We start from the raw sequence: 18,262 nt of genomic DNA on the forward strand, positions 1-18,262 counted from the left end.
AGATTTCTGTTAGCTTAGCTGTCAGCTCTGAACTGCCAAGTGAGTATATTTCAGCAGTGGCCAACATTGCTTTAAGGCCTTTCTGAGTAATCCAGCTTGCTTCAAAGCAGAGAACGCTACACTAATGCCAAAGGAGAGGTCCAGCGAAATCTGAGGCTCATGAAGGAGTCATGGTATATTAAAAAGCAGAAGAAATCCAGTCATATCTGACAGTAAAAATGCAAAAATATTTTTCAATTCTATCAAAGCTTTTTATGGTCCTCACGCCTTTCCTCGCTATTTTTTCCCATCCAGAAGAACGTGTAGCCTGCTCCAACTTCTGTTAACTGTCCTTCTTAAGCAAGTCGCGTTTCACTTCGGGCAGCAATATCTACATTGTATCTGGCTAGTTCTCTTGCCACAAGGGCAGTACGACCTTCAGGACTGTTTGATTCAGCACGGTCAAGTAGAGTGCGGACATTCCAGGCGCCGAGTTCATGTGTTTTGTTTTGTTTTTTCTTGAGGTTTGTGTTTTGCGCTATGTGTAACTCTCGCCTGAAAAAGATCTATTTATCTTATTTAATGCATTTTCCGATCTGTAGTGTCACTTGAAGTGTAGTCATAAGTTTATCCCGATTATTGGCATCGTCGTCTTAAAAAAACGAAAAGCGCCACTGTTATCTAATTTCATACTCGTGTTAAATATCAAAATCTGCCTTTTTAACTGTATTAATTAGGATACCTAACATAGACCCATTAATGGTGCTATAGGTATGGCCTATGTGTTCACAAAAAGATGACGTGATATTACGTTTATTTTTTTATTTGTGTAACATAAGTATGTGGGGTTTTTTTTTATCTCGTAATTTCGGGAATTCTTTTTTTTTTAATAATTATTTATTTAATTATTGATCATTAATAAAAGCTGGATCAAGATTTAGATAAGCTATTTCTGTTTTTATTTTTTTTTTTAGTAGGCCTACAAGTGTCTTGTAGTATAATACTTTATATTATGTTTATAATATTTCAAATAGAAATTACAATTTTGTTTAGGATTATTATTTTTAAATATCTTTAACGTGTGACTGACAGAAAGAATTGAGAATATCCTATTTCTATTACCAATTATGTTACAGTATTTACTGTGTTTTACTGTATAAAGTTATAGTAGGGCAGATAGAGCCACTCAATTTGAAGAATTATTGAACTATTTAATAGTATATGTCATATAGATTAATTTTTAAAAAATTGTTGTGCTATACAAATAGTGAGAAAAATTAGGATTATCCGTTTTTATTATGCCTTCTCACAGACCTATATATATTGCCAATATAATAATAATAAGGCTTGTCATCGAGTCCAAAGATTCTTGAGGTTCTCGAAAGCAATATTTCCCATCGATACGCAGCCCCAGCTGTAACTTAGATATTTACTCACAACCAGGGCAACCATTGTCCGCCTATGGTCGATTAAGACTTTCTTTTCGCCGTCTGCGTCTGTCCTCGGCAGCGGATTTCCTTTTGGTCTCAAATGTGCATTCCACAGCCTTTGTGAGTGATTTCCAGCTGTCTGTCTTGCTTACCAAACAAGACTGCTTTTGGCATACGTTCATCCCCCATACGCGGTACGTGCCCTGCCCAGCGTAACTGTCGGACTATAAGAAGTCCCTCTATACTAGTCCATACCGGTGTTTGCAAAGACATCGGGTGGCCACCATATGTTTATGATGGAGCTCAAGCATCTTTGGTGAAAGCGTTCAAGTAGTGTTAGTTGTTTTCTGTTTAATACCCATGTCTCAGATCCATATAGAAGGCTGAGAGAACCACTGCTTGGTAAACACTTTTTTTTGTAGGCAGGCGGAGCGATCTATTCCGCCAACTTACTCCTGGAGGAGCCCAAAGGCACTACTGGCCATGGCCAGACGGTTATCAACTTCCTTGAAAGCGAAGTGTCATTCGACATTATGCTACCTAGATATGTGAAGTGGTCTACCAGGTTAAGGGGACGTCCATTTACAGTGATCTTTAGGGCTGAGTAGGTTTTATTGGGTCACTTCTGGAACATTACTTCTGCTTTCCCAAAGTTTTAGATAAACAGAAAGAAGCGGGATTGTATGCGAATTCGTTGACCACCATCTGGAGATCATGTTCATTGTAGGCTAGCAGGGCGCAATCATCGGCATAGAGAAGTTCTGTTATGACTGTTTCTTTTGAAGATTGCCGTCCGAACGAAACGTGATGTCGATGTCTTTGTGCAATCGCTGCCTCATTTGACCCAGCATTACGACAAAGTAGATAGCGAATAGAGTAGGAGCAAGTACACAGCTTGCTTCACGCCATTTTCTATTGGGAAATGATCGACAGGTCACCATTATGTTTAATCTTGCCTTTTTGTCCCACATGAAACTGCTTGAGAATGAATAGGAGCGTAGTTGGGCATCTGAGCTTGGCAAAATCCTCAATTGACCATTGACCGTGTCGAAAGCCTTGGTGAGGTCCACGAAGGCAGCGTTATATAGGTTTATATAGTGTACTAGACTTAAATCTAGTCTAAAATCAAGACTGTCTAGACTCTAGATATAGACTGCCTAGAGAACCAGTAAAATCTGATTATCTTAGATTCTGTTTCTACTATATTTATATCTTAGATACATATTCTAGAAGTAGATCTATAGGCCTACTGATTATATAGTTACAATTGCAATTCAACGTGAATATTTATGATTATATAGATACAGATTATAACTAGATTTGATAGATCTGTGACTATTATGACAAAGCTTATGGCATGTGTGAGATCATTTTTTTCAAAGCAACTAAAATTAATGGACTTCGTCACAAGCGATTTTTTAATATTTATAAGCTTAGTATTATTTTGGACCAATGTCTCACAACGACTGATAAGAGAAATCAGGTATAAACATCAGGAGAAAACACGACCCCTTAACTCAAGAAAACATAAAGAAATTAAAACAGACACAAAATAGACAGTGAGATTAATAAGAAACGAGTATTCACAATTGATTACAGTAACAAAAAATCATTAAAAGTTTTAAAATCACAATTTTTATTTTTACAACTATTTTTGTTTGTGAAATTGTGTATTGGAAAATGTCGGGTACTTGAAGTAAGGAAGTCCTAAAAATAATACACAGATCTTGGGTAAAAGACTCATCAAATAAGGTACTGTAAATGTGTAGTTTCACGCGCTAGTTTCAGGTCTTTTATTTTTATAGCCTCTATCGGGTTTTATCCCAACTACGCGTACTTTTGTGAAATTTGTTTTTCTCTATCACGCACGCTTTAAATTATAGCATAATAATGTCAATTTAATTTAAAAAGAGAACTGAAAAATGCAAAGATAAATAAGGAAAAAAGGCACTTCCGGCCCAATTTATGATTCTACTTTTTAATCAAAGAAATGCACATTATGGTCCGTCATTGCTTTTACAAAACGCCTTTTTCAGCTTTTTCTAATGTCTAATTTAGTGTTATAAGATTGCCATGTCCAGCATATATATATATATATATATAATATGGATATATATGTCTGTGGGTTTATTCTGATCCAGTTTTGTTTCTATATCCAAATTTTGTTTTAATTTAATATTTTAAAAAAGCAATCATTTTAATGGATGAACTAATCCAATGGGCATTTTACAGAATCGGTACGAAAATTTTAACCGTAACTTTTACCTTCCCTTGTGCCATTTTTAGAGCAGATTAAAAAAAAAAGCTATTACATAATTAACTATTGAAATGAAGTAATAGGGTTATTTGATGTCATTAGGATTTGTTAGGCTTTTGTTTAGCTATGTTAATGGTGGGCTTATTTAGAAAATGTTCCAACGTCATCGTTGTTCTCAAGATTTGTACGTCTTCTTTCTCTTCTAGCCAGCTTTTTGCCGCTGAGCTGTGAGCTATTTTGCAGACAGTGCTCATTTCCATGGTGTGCCATGGAATATTAGTGTGCAGTGTCCTTTAGTTCCTCAGCACTACCATACAGTGTTGTACAGTGGCAGTAGTGTCTGCTGAAGGCGGATTAAAATGGGGCATTCAAGAGGATATGGTTCATAAGGGCGGGTGCAGTGTCTACATTCTACATAGGGGTAGTTGTGTGGGATTTATTTTATTAAGATGGTAATTTCACAGAGGTGTGTGTCCTGTTCTTAGTTGGAAGATTGTAGATTGTTCTTCGAGGTGGGTGTTATTTTTGTATTTTTTCAGAAATTTTCTTTTATTAATAAATCTAAAAGAAAAGTAAAAAAAAAAGGTTGTCGTGAATGATTCATCAAAGAATTATTTTTTAATTAGCGATAAATAGTATCAGCTTCGGGATGATGCTTTGATATAGGACCTAGTGACAGAAATTGATATTAAAATTACATTGGCGCTTCGTTTTTATCATAGCCGTAATTGTAATTATTAAAATGTCTTTCTTCTCTATTTCAGATCGCATCATGGGGATACAATCATTTTCAGTTAATGTTTTATTCAATGTTATTATTTTTACCTATTACATCAATTTAATTTTACAATACTTCATATTATTTAATACTAAATTTGAGGATCAAAGCTTATTCAATGCAAATTTTAAACATAACTATAATTTTAATGGTTCATTGTATAAATGTTTAAATGACTTAAAAATGGACAAAGATGAACAATTATTAAAAGCTGCCTTAGAGAAGCAATTGATCTGTCAGCATTACTCTGGTTGTTCTGGTGCTTTAAGAAAGGAAACTATATTTGACAAAAAGAGTACACATTTATATTTACCCTATTTTCCTTATTTACACCCAAACCAAATGACTTGGACAGTTTATCCTGTTTTTTATCCGAATCGTCTCGCAACATACCGTCTGGCAACATACCGTCTGGCAACATACCATTCTCTGTTGGATTCTGTGTATTTCTCAACGTTGTCACTGCACGGCTTTGGCTACTCTGGGCACGATCGTGTCACGTGTAGCGGCTGCAACAGCTCAGTTGAGTTGTCAGATTTTAACTCCAAGCCTTCCAACGCAAGATACCATAGAAACAGCGGCTGCATCTTCATCGAACAAGAAGATAACGACAACAGTGAGTTCGTAATGTTTATTTGTAACAATTTAAGCTTAATACTTCATTCTATATATAAAAATAATATTAAAGCATAACACTAGTTCGATTGCCTTATCCTAATTCCCCACACATTTTACACAACTGTCTTCCTAGTTATTCTCTGCCTTGATAGCGAACAACAGATCGGTCAAAAAAGGTTTTGACTATAAATCTGTTGTGAAATTTTTTCTCCCCCTTCTTTGTTTATTGCTGACGAAGGTCTCGTGGCCTAAACTTACTTCATTTTGCTTCGTTCCTACAGTGTTTCCTTTCTTTATGATTATGTTTTTACACATTACTGTTGGCAGATTTCCTCTTTATCTCTCAAAATTATTTTGAGTTTTTTTTTTTTTAGTAATTATTAATAGTTAAACTAGCAAACTACAAAAAACAAAATACGTAAAAAACAAAAAAAAAACAAAAAAAAAACAAAGTTTTTATTAAGTGTATCTATTAGTTTGGATCAGTCATGTAATTATATCTATAATAAGCCTCAGACGATAATCTATAAATGGGACTAGCTCAGCTTATACCACCACTGCAGTTAAGTACTATTTCTTTCCCTTGTTTGAGATACCAAACAAAGTAATTTATTACCAATAGTTAATTAACTAATTGGTTAATTTTTTGAAATTTATTCTTGTGTTGGTAGATAAAAGAATTAATTGTGCAAAATTTTAACTTCATCCGTGGTTGAGTGTCGGAGAAATAACGTGTACAAACTTTTTACCATACAGAGTGAAGGAACATCCGAAACATGTAAAACATTTTACAAAACATATAGGCTTAGTAAAAACTATTTAAAAATATCTTGACCGCAGCTTGAATTTTTCCTATTTTATAAATACATTTTAGATTCCTATAGATACTCACAGGCCTCAATCGAAGACGATGTCTCAACGTATGATCAACAGAGACCTGGGATATATGAAGTCACGCCTGTTTCCGTCAACTCCGAAGAAAATGCTAGCAATTCGTTTAAAAAGGAAGGTAAAAATCTCTTTTTTTTTTCTATTCCTCTTCACCTCCTTTGCCTTCACCTATCCCTTAGTCTATTGAACCGTTGGAGCACCACTGAAATCCATTGATTGTCTTTTTTCCATTCCTTTTGCGTTGGATGGAATTTCATACAGTGAGAGGCCTGCCCATTCTTTTATGTTGTCTTCCCATCGCTTTCTCTGTCTGCCTCATCTTTTTCCTGGTACTAAAGGAAGGTATTTGCTAGCCCTGAGGACCTTGTAATGTGGCCATAAAGTTTAAGTTTGTTGTTTTTTTTGGACAGCTCATCGTGAAGTCCAATTGCTGTATTAATCCTGTTGCTAATCTCTTCATTGGTGATTCGGTCTATGTCAGTGATACCGCACTAATACCTATGATCTTTCTGTAGCATCTTAGTCTCATATTCCTCTTATTGGCTTAAAAACTTTTCTTGGGTAAAAGCTGAAACCTGGAGACAGATTTCAAAAAACGGCTCAAACGATTGTCCTAGAAATTAGCTGACCACACAGGACAAACTGTGGCTTAACCGTCATAATTTTTCAAAATATAATCATATAAAAACTAATTTAGGCTGTTATAAACACTTTTCAGCGGGTTTGCCGGTCAATCGATTAAAAAGTTTATCTGTATTTTAATACGCTTCAGCGGGGATTGTACTGGAATGTTTCTTTGTATTCAATAAAAAGTTGAATAACTAAATAGAAGTTCATGAATCTTTTGCTCACCGCTTTATGTATAAATGATCTGGACTGGAATAGAAGAATTTGACTGTACCAGCTCACTAGAAAGACTTCTTGCAACACTTAAGCATTCAAGCATTACATTGAAAAAGAGAAATGCCGGAACATGGTCACCTTTAAAAGGAGGAATGCTTAAAAAAAGGTTTTTATTTGACTTGGTCGTTGGGTTGTAGCTCCAGAAAGCTAGTAAACTCAATCGATATCGGCGTCTTAATATCTAAATGATGAACTTATATAGAACTACAACAGGTACATGTTTTTATTGTCTTGCATCTCTGAGTCGTCTATCGTTCAGCTGTTATCTACGTTACTTCTTAACAAAAGTTATGACAGACCTATTTGTGTTTCATCATTTTACAATGACCAAGAACTAGTGCTCCTTTTCTTCATCGTTGCCTTGGAAACAGACACACACACACCCATTTCACTAAAGGAAAAGAAAAAAAAAAGCTTTTTCTAACAGTATGCATGTTACAGTTTTGGCTTTTGCTGTAGCTTATTTGCACAGTTTTTAACGTTTGTGTAGAATTATTATTATTATAGCTTTTATATAGCGCTACTTTCAAGCTTATAGCATGCTCAGAGCGCTTTGGTCCAATCTCATTTGTGGACCAGTTGGGGGGGGGGGGTATCTAGGAGTTGGTTTTCCGTGCTGCCTTTAGGCGCTCAGTAAACACAACTCTGCCCGAGTCGGGTGTCGAACCTCGAGCCCCCTTCAAGACAAGCCAAGTTCAAGCGCACTTGGCCTCTCGACCACGCTTCCCACTGTAGATGGAGGTAGAAACACGAGTGAAATAATGATAAACATTTCACTATTAAACAAAAAAAAAGAGAACAGCCCGTCTTTCTGACACTTTTTTCTCGTTTGTCTATCCCACTTCAACTTTCACACTACCCTATCTATAACATCGAGCTACAATGGACCGGACATCAAAATCTATTCATCTAATCAACCTATTCAGCCAAATCATCCGTCTAGTTGTACTGATTATTACATCAGAAACAGATAGAAAGAAAACTATATGGAGAGCTCCCTGATTTGGAAACCACTGCGCAGTTCATCTTATGTAATGGTCTAGTCAAATGAACACTCCAACATAACAATGAGAACGAAGAAGAAGACATCAGAAACACATTCGATTACAGAACTATATTTAATGTTTTTGTTATGAGTGCTATAATTTTAATTTTTGTTACCAATATTATATTTTATTTCATGTTTATTGATGTTTGCTTGATTCTTGACTAGCTTGACGACACTTATTATTCTTATGTATCTTTTATATAAAGTAACAGCTAGACATGCTGATTCAGAAGGAAGACATCATGGAACACATTCAAGTGAGCAAGTAGCAGCATCAAATCATATTCACTTAGCATCAGATACTGAAGCACGAGCAGCAACATTGAATACATTACCAGGTATGAACATCTAATAAAACAATATAGACCTTCTAACTTGTCATTGCAATAGTGTTTTTTTTTTAATCCCCTGAAAGAATGGCTCAGTGGTATCTAGTAAAAAAAAAAGTAAAGTTCCCTTTCACACATTACGGTCTATACGCAGATGATGTAAAGGTCATTTGTTTATGAGGGTGTCATGTGGCCAGCACAACGACCAACCGTCTTTACTTTTCCCCAACTATTGTCAGGTACCCATTAGAGCTAGGTGCACTCAGAAGCGCCCAAGGATCCCGAAATCCCAGTCTTCACCAGGATTCGAACCCAGAATTCCCGCTTAGCCACCGCGCCTCCCACATAGTAAAAAAAAAATAATTACAATGTTTGACTTTTAAATTTTCATTCAAAAAAACTAATTTGATTTTACATGATATTCATAATCTGAGAAAATATCCGTCGTATAAAATAAAGCATTTCACTTTCTCTTTACAGAACATTGGCACACTCATGGCATGGTAGGAGCGACTTCTTCAAATAACTGTTTAACATTGCGTGAATGTGAGGGCTATGATGTTGCAGACTCCTCACAAAACGAAGGTAACAGGGCCGGCCATAGGCATAGGCAAACTAGGCGGCTGTCTAGGGCCTTCGATCGGTGGTGTTCTCTCATAGGACTAAAAAATATTTTTTATTGAAAAAAATCTCAAACATAGCAAAGATCTATCGCTATTTGTCTCCTGGACTAGCTTTAAGTTTTTACCAAGACTCAAAGTTTATTGACGAAAGTTTACGTTTACTTGTTAGACTACCAATGTTAGAAGAAGTGGTCAACGAATCGGTTAATGATTAAGATCACGGAAAATGAAAGTTCAAGCGATGCAGAGCAGAGCCAGCATATCGGCTTCGATTGGAAAGATTTAGGCTTAGGGTCATCTTTGATTGGTAATAAAGAGCGTGTCGAAAACATATCGATTGATAATTAATTTCGACACAGATACAGATGTTTAAAATAAATTGCGTGGTTTTATTTTCTCGTTATCTTTAGTTCTCATGTAAGGCTAGCAAGTTCACTTCGCCAACTAATGCCAGGTACCTACTAAAGCTGGGTGGATTCAGAGGTTCCCAAAGATACCGAAATTAAAAATCCCAGTCTTTATCAGGAATCGTATCCGGGACCCCGGTTGGGAAGCCAATGGCTGTACCGCTCAGCCACAATATTTAGCCTTCCATTACATAGCTTGTCTTTGTTGGTATCTTTACGACGTATTGCATTATGAACTGGAGCTAAATTGTTTCTATTTGAAGTTTCATTTTCTAGATATGTAATTAAAATTATAAAAAATTAACTATTATAGGTAATGTCACCAGAAGAGGCACATACTATGAAAGTTCTGATCCTCAATGTTTAAACAATATTAATCAGAGGAGAAATTTAAATCTCAGAGGTAGGTCATTTCCATTTTCTATTTACTGTCTTTGTAATTGTATATAATCCTTCTACTTCTCATTAATTTGACACTACAATATTTATTAATTGCACTAAAAGCATTGGTGTAGCTAGGGTTTATGATACCCAGTGCGGCAGCTTGTGATGATGCCTCCTCCCCCCCCCCCCAACTTTTTTTCTGAACTAATGTGTATTCATTTTAATTTTAAAGTATTGCTACTTCGACAAAAAAAATCAGTTTAACTAAAAAGATGCTAAAATAAAATCTTACGCGCTTTCTTGCTCTCAAAACCAGTGTTGTTGTTGTATTGTGACGGTACACAAGACAATGTAGCTTTACATTTGGAAAATTATCTAGAAATATCTGGCTCGTAATCACCCAGTATTTCAATAAGTTCGTTTATCATTTGTGCCGGCATTTACATATTCGGTCTGGAATCAGCCTGATTCGGATTACACGTTCTCTTAGGAGTGGATCATACTTGGATAGTAATTTCCTAAACTCCAAGAAATTACCAGAATTTTGTTGTTGCAATTCTTCTTCAACTTGTTTGCGATGCCCATTGAGTGCCAGATTCTGCTTTGAGAGAAAAGGAATGGGATGCAAGATTCTTTTCAGATAGCGTTATCAGATTTTTTACTCTTTGGACCGTTTGATCCCTACCGTCAACCATTCCAACCAGAGAGCTAGCACTATGCGCACCAACAAGAATATTCAGTCTTGTGCAAAGACCATAAGATTGTTTACATTACAGTAATTCTAACTAGTTAGTATTGAAAAAAAAACGCTTATGAAAAATAAAAACGATAATGTGTATAAAAAATATTGATATCACTGTCGTTGCTCAATGTTTATTAACATTTTCAAGAAACTAACAAGAATCATAGTGAAATGAAAATAAACAACGACAATTATTCTAGATCTAGAATCTAGAGGCTTAAGCAGCTTAGGGGCCCACTAAGTATTAAAGTAACAACAAGTACGATGGGCCCTAGAAGAAAATGGGTAGGCACAAGTGCGGCGCCTTAATACATTTCAACAGATCTGGTAAATTTGATACAGCCAGGGCCGCCGCTACCTATTGTTCAATGTGTGCATTGCACGCAGGCGGCCGACTTTAGGGGGCGGCCATATCCTTTGAAAATATAAACGATATATAAGAAATTATTTTCACAACTAGAACAAATAAAATAGAGCAGCATGTGAGGGATTCCCACGGGGTTTTCCATAAGCGCCTGCTCAATTCTGGCCTAGAATTTTCGCGGGTTGTTTGTAATATTTGTTTTGAGTCGAGTAAGTAGATCTATTACCGGTAATTAAAAAGTCAGTTTTAAAAACATTTTCACAGAGGGGGGGAGGGCGCTAGCTCCTCTCATATGGAGGAGGGAGAGTGTATGTTTTTCCTAGGCGGCGGTAAGAAGAGGTTTAGCGATAGACTAATGGTTATGCAGTGACAATGGTTAAATTACCTAGTGCAAATGTGAGACGATCCTAAGACATGAAAGAGTAAATAATTTTTTTTTTGTGAGCTAGACTTTGTTTAAATATCAGTTTGTTTCATTACTATTAGACCTTTATCACGTCAAACTAAATCGTGAATTATAAAAGTTATATTGAGTTTTTGTTCTCAAAGACGTTTCTTCACGTTATTCAAAGTTTATTTATTTAAAAAAAAATTAAACGCCTTCATCGGTTCAGTTGTACTAGCTGTTTGGAGCTACAAGCCGAAATTCGACCAACAACAGAGTTGGGGGGGGGGGGATAAAAAAGGTTCAGACCACTTGCCGACTTGAGCGGAAACCTGCCGCATCTTCAATTCGATCTCCAGGAAGAACTTTTTTACAGCGCTTAAAAATTATGAGGCCAATACAATCTCAAAAAAACCAACAACGTGTTAGTGAGCTTTCATGATGTCACTTTGGACTCTGTACACACTGTTAAATTAATGTAGGTCCTAAATGAAAAATAAAACCTAAAATTGTGACTATGTTTCTTTTCTTTATTATTACATTCTTGAAAAAAACTCACGGAGCTCACTTTGGAAGCCTTCATCGCTCCTCTGTGCTCCAGCTTCTAAAGGGGGCTCGAACGAAAATGTTGGTATCTAGGGAGTCACCACTCGGGAATGTGAGAAACACTGCCTTACTATGTTTTATTTCAAGTCATTTTATAAGTGACTTGTACTTTGGATTGCGACAACACATGTTCCGGAAGCTCAAAATTGGAACCAGTGAAATCTGCCCATGTGGAGTATCACCAGAAAATGCCGACCATGTCCTCCAAAACTGCTCTCTCTACCAAGAGGCTCGTATAAGACATTGGCCCCAAATCACCCCAATAGAAATAAAACTATATGGAGAGCTCCCTGATTTGGAAACCACTGCGCAGTTCATCTCATGTATTGGTCTAGTCATATGAACACTCCGACATAACAATGAGAACGATGAAGAAAAAGAAGAAGGATTATTTATTTTGTATTAAATTTAAGGAATATATATTCAGCGCTGAGTTGCTTCATTTGTTGGATAAATTTGTAGGTAACTTTGAATCCGTGTATGTCAGATGATTGTGGATACAATGCACATCTCTCCAAAATACAATCGTGATAATTATTATGAAAGTGTATGGAACGTTGAAAAAGTTCCACTGTCAATGGCTTTTGTATTTCGAGGTTGTTGTGTTTTTTTTTTTTTTTGGGGTGGGGGGGGGGGTTATGCTTTACATTACAATAACAAACAAGTTAACCTATCTACGTCCATGCCATATAACACTGTTGAGCAGTCAAATTTTTTTTCATGTGGTACTCACAAAACAGCCTGTGACCCACTTCCGGACCTTGTTTCTTCTTTTTGTATTTTCTAATGACGCATATTATATAATTAATTTAATCAAAATATTAATTTTTGTTTGTGGCGATTACAGAAAATCATTTATACTGGATTCTTGTAAATATTTTCTAGATATAGTTCTATAATATGGATCACAGTCATAGGGCATTACACAACGCGGAATAAATGATAAGTTAATAATATTGTCAAAGCCAGAAAGCTGAGGACTATCTTGTCCGAATTCTTCTACTGCGAATTGGACATGCTATTGTAGCTGGAATTAGTGTGGATTGCTGTGAACTTGTGTTTAAACGTTTTTCTTCTGCCAAGACTTTTTCTCTGGATTCTGCCTATTTTCTCGTTATACTCTTCTACTCTTCTACTGTAGTCTTCCAAGAGGAAGAGTCCGAGATACAATATAGCCAGGACATTTTGAAAGTTTACTAATATCTTTCATTTTCAACCGAGAGCTGGTTTTGATTTGTAGTTTGGCCTTAATGGAGCTTGGTTTTTTTACAACGTTTTTATCAACTGTCTGTCTGGTAAAAAGTTTGTACACGTGATGGAGGCGTAGTGAGGGGGGGGGGCTAAGGGCGCCACACTCAGTAGAGCGCCACACGCAAAGAGACAAAAAAAAATAAATAAAAATCATTGTAGATATTTTAGTTAGGTAATACATTCTAATGTTATTTATATTATATTATTATTAAACACGTTTTATTTATAAGCCAACATTTCTATGTGATGTGCATGGAGAAAGGGGGGGGGGGAGTGCCAATAAAGTTTCTTGCTAAAGGAGCACGTTGTACTTAATATGCCTCTGACACGTGATTTCTCTCATGCTGACCCGTTGAAATATAATTTTTGTTTTCTCTGTAGTTGGAGGACCCTAGGCATACCCCTTGGCTGCCCTTCCCTCTTAAATCCGGCCTTGGCTACATGCATATTTTACTTCAAACTGCTGTTCAAAGTAACATTATAACAAAATATTAAACCGGAGCAATAAAAGTAGTCAAATGTCTACAACTCTGGAAAAAACGTTAATCCCAAACACGGTTTCCGAATTTAACAAGCAATAGTAACAAGAATATAAAAAAAAAAAACAGTGCTTACTTTAGGGAAAGAACCGCTACTCACTGCCTTTTTTTTTGAAAGTTTCAGGGTTTGGCTACCTTTCTGCTTTATAAAACAAAATTAATTAATTAGTACTAAATTATTTGTGTATTTAGGTCGTCTAGAAATAATTATGTTAAATTTTAACTTGATCCGAGAATGAGAATTGGGAAAAAAAAATCGTGTCGAAACTGTTAAGGCCTCCGTGCGGTGTTGGTTCTTTGAAATATAATTAGTGTAGATCTACGTCTGACTGGAAGTAACACTGAACTCGAACTACTTCAGTAACACCGGCGAAAGGCCGAAACAATCAAAATATGTAGTCGACGCTGATGTTGTTTTACAAATATATTTAATAATCACGATGGGAATCGTCCGATGTCAGCTATGTCCGTAAATCCGTATATCTATTGTACTGCTCTACAAGAAGCGTCTTCTTTTTAGCATCACTTAGAGCGTTCTTGTTTTTTAACCAACATTACGTCATCGTCGCTAAGTAAAACTTTACCCTACTCCCGAAACAAATAACTAATTCCTAATCATGTCATAACAAAACGTAATAAGGGGATAAATCCATATTTACACCCACATCTCTCATTAAGTAGCATTTATTCCACTGATTTCGATAACAACCAACAATTAACTGACTAATTGTTTTTTTTTTTTAATTTTTAATTCATGCCTTGTCATGTTCAAAGCATAATTGTGCGAAGTTTTAACTTCATCCGAGAATTGGATATGAGAGAACAATCACATTTAAACTTTTTACCAGACAGATAGAGTGAGTTGATATAAGCTTTGTAAAAAGTGATTTATTAACTAATAAACTTCTTAAACTAAACCTGACTAAGCTTCTTAAATATTCGAAGTCAAAGATAGGTATTCATTACACCTATTTTTCTCCCTCTGATACCATTATTTACGTATACTAATCAGAAATAAATACATAAATAATAATTAGGTACATTGCAAAATATATTTGCAATATTTCTTTCTTTTCTTATATATATAGCCAACAGAGTGGTCAACTATAGTAACGAGGTTACAACGAACTTAGAACACCAAATGGACATTTTAGCTGAAAGGAATAACTATAGACTTTACAATTATAGTTTAGCATCAGAACGTGAAAGAAGCTTTACAGACTTGGGCATCACCCGTGTGAGACGATTGGCGCCAGAATGGGCTGAAAAGGGACTGTTTTGTGCAGGTATGAAATTCATGTGTATGTAGAGACTTTTGTATGTACAGTTTTATATTTTATAAACAGTGAATCAGAAATATAATAGCTGAGAAAAAAAAATGAATATTGTGTTTTTTTTTATTTTCACATTTAGGCAAGAAGGAGAGGACAGTTCACTGCTATTATTGTAGATGGTCAAGGTGCTGGGATAATTGTAATTCTGAGGTGATGCAACGCTTGACAGACCACTCCTGTCATTGTGATGTGCCGGCTCTTTCAACAACAAAAAAGCATAAAGATGTTATTAAACATAAAAAGACATAATTTATTTAATTTTTGAAACAAATTTTGGATTTATGTTTTATTTTTTAAAAGCTTTTATCAACTCACTCTGTCTCTCTGTCTGTTTGTCTGTCTGGTAAAACGTTTGCATACGTTATTTCTCCGACACTCGATCCCGGATCAAACTATTTTTCACAACTTTTTTGCATGCCAACACACGAATCAATTTGAAAAAAAAATGTTAATTAACAATTGAAAATAAATTATTTTGTTTGGGATTTCGAACAAGGGAAAGAAAGTGTACTTGATTGAAGTGGTGGTTAAGCTGAATTAGTCCCCTTTAAAGATTGCCCGCTCTAAATTGAGACAAACAATATACAAATGTACAATCTTCTCTAGTCATAAGTACTTCACTAGCAGAGTGGTTAGCAGGTCTGCATGAGGAGGCGTGAAATACGAGTTCGTGTTCAAGTCTTTCCGTTTATTATTATTTTGGAAATGCGTTTAAAAACCAATTACGGTAAAATTCACCTAGATATCTTTTTTTTCTCTTTCTTCCCACCCCCACCCAACATTTTCCCTGCTGGTCCAGATTTGGTAAAACTATTTCTAATCGCACATGTTTATTGTTGGTCTAAATCAGTGATTCCCAAATGGAGTCTAAGACCACTTTCACAGGGGTCTACGAAAGTGAAAAATATGTTTTGGGTTCTATGAAATGTAAAGAGGGGTCTACGAGAGTCTTCATGAAGGTCTTGATAATAATTTATGGAATTAATAATTATCTCATACAAAAATACATGGTAAGACTTTACATTTTAGAAAAACACATACGTATTTCATAGTCCAGGTGTCAAGAACCATTCATATAAGTGCTCCTTCTTCCTATTACCCAGCATGGAATGTGTTGCCTGAATCAAGCCAAAGATAAAACAGTGCCATAACAGAGTTAAAGTCTCTAATTAACATGCACGACTACATTAACATGTGGTATACACGTATGTCGTAATTATTTTTTTTTTAAGGGACGTCTGTAGATTATAAGTGAAGTGAAAAAAAAATTCTTTAAAAAACAATCAAGAGAAATGAATAAGTATAGTTGAAATATAAAAAAGGGAGAGAACTATTTTAATAAATATTAGGCTCATTTTTTTATGCAAAGTATTGACTAAGCTAGAAAAAAATATATATAAAAAGGCTATTAATGATTCAGCGAAGAAAATATAGATGCAATAAAGAAAATCAATATCATTTGTATTTATGCATGCAATGTTGTACAGTAGTTGCCCTGTAGACACAGCTCTTTCCAGAATCCTTGTAATGAATTAAGTCCTATTAGTTGTGTTTCACATGATCTATAATTCCTAAAGCCATGTTGGTATGGTGTGAGGACATTATGTTTGTCTAAGTGGTTTATGATGTTGCTACATATTATGTGTTCTAGGATTTTACATGTGATGCTGGTAAGTGATGCTGGTAAGTTATACTGGTCTGTAGTTTCCTGGGTCAGATTTTTCTCCTTTTTTAAATAGGGGGGTGACATTAGCTTCTTTCCAGTCCTTTGGTACTCTGCCCTGGTTAAGCGATGCCTGAAAGAGTATTTTGAACACTGGGGCTAGCTCATTGCTTAGTTCTTTGAGTTATCTAGCTGGAGTACCATCAGGTCCAGACGCTTTATTTGGTTTGGTGTTGGCTAATAGTTTTCGGATTCCATTTTCTTGTACTACTATATCTTCTATGTTGTCTACTTGGTTCAAATTAAGTAATATGTCTTTGTCTCCTGGGGCTGAGAATGCTGAGAATGCTGATGCAAAGTATTTGTTTAGGATGTTTCATTATTGTTTATGTATTCACTCTGCAGCTGTCTGATAACCTTTTAGGTTAGGTGTTTAATTTTTATATACTTTTTGTAAACTCTTTCTGCCTTAGTTTCTTTAAAGTTTCTATATAGGTTTTCCTTCTGTTTACAAAGCTTCTTTAGTCTATTATTAAACCAGCATTTATTTATTTTGTTTAGTGTGTATATAGTTGGTATATGATTTTCTATAATGCTTTTAAGATGGTTTTTAATGAAATTCCAGAGGTCATCGATTGGTTGGTTAATGTCTTTTTCTAATAAGAATGTTTGTTGAAAGTTCAATGCAGCTTGGTGTAGTTGTGTTAGGTAACATTTATTCCAGAGCAAGATATATCTTTTGGGTTTTGTATTGGCTACTGCTTTTATCTGACTGTGTATTTTTATGATCTCATGGTCTGATAGATCAGGGATAATATCATAATCAACTACTAATCCAGGTCTGTTGGTAAAGAAGAGATCTAATGTGTTGTTTAATCTAGTTGGCTTTTTAATGATTTGATCTAAACTTAGGTTGTGTAAAGTTTCTGTGAACAGCTCATTTATGTCCTTAATGTTTTGGTGTTTATCTATGGTTAGTAATTTCCAATTTATATCGGTTATGTTGAAATCACCCGTAATCCACAAAACTGCATTTGTATTTGCCTCTTTAAGTGTAGTAAACTGATTACATAGTTCCTGCATGTATTCTAAACTAGAATTTGGTGGTCTGTAAATGCTGCCTATTATTAGAGATGTTGAGGTGGTATTAATTTTCAAAATGTTGATTCTATATTTTTTTAATTAGGTAAGGTAATTTCTTCTGCAATAAGAGTGTTTTTTTTTTATTGCTAAAAGAACTCCTCCATGATTATCAACCCTATCTTTTCTAAAAATTTCATAATTACTATTTCTTTTGACAACCCTAGTGAGGCCACTGCATTTAAAATCAGATGTCGTAATATCGGGAAATCTAGTTTTCGTTAATTGTCATTTTTTGTGTGAGTCTTAGGCATTGTTTTCCCAGGTAACGAATAATGTTAGGTGTTTTTTTTTTTTGTAGTTGTTTTTGTTTTGCTTTGTTTTTTTTTTTTGTTTGTTGTTTTTACTTTTACTAAATATTTCTATATTTTAGATACACAAATTAACTGAAAGGTTTAGCATAATCCAAGAGATATGTTAGCAAATTTATGTAAATCCGATGGGTTGTTATTGTTTGTATTGATCTGACATATTTTCTCCCGAAGCCATCTTATCATTTAATTTAAAAAAGTCAATATTCTCAGTTCTCATGACTTAAAAAAATCTTATAGTATAAAATATGTATATCATGAAACTAATTCTGTTGAAGAT

The 18,262-nt window shown here is 35.1% G+C and overlaps 1 protein-coding gene across 1 annotated transcript; it reads left to right on the plus strand.

Moving 5' to 3' along the window:
• The first annotated feature begins 955 nt into the window (after positions 1-955).
• LOC106080354 (uncharacterized) lies at positions 956-15,139 on the plus strand. Its single transcript, XM_013241703.2, has 8 exons — positions 956-974; positions 4,431-5,060; positions 5,937-6,071; positions 8,111-8,242; positions 8,714-8,818; positions 9,577-9,666; positions 14,623-14,820; positions 14,948-15,139. The coding sequence occupies exons 2-8, from the start codon at positions 4,439-4,441 to the stop codon at positions 15,115-15,117; spliced, it is 1,452 nt and encodes a 483-aa protein (XP_013097157.2). The 5' UTR covers positions 956-974; positions 4,431-4,438; the 3' UTR covers positions 15,118-15,139.
• The last annotated feature ends 3,123 nt before the right edge of the window (positions 15,140-18,262 follow it).

This window comes from Biomphalaria glabrata, chromosome 6 (genome assembly GCF_947242115.1).
Source record: "Biomphalaria glabrata chromosome 6, xgBioGlab47.1, whole genome shotgun sequence".
Taxonomy (NCBI): domain Eukaryota; kingdom Metazoa; phylum Mollusca; class Gastropoda; family Planorbidae; genus Biomphalaria; species Biomphalaria glabrata.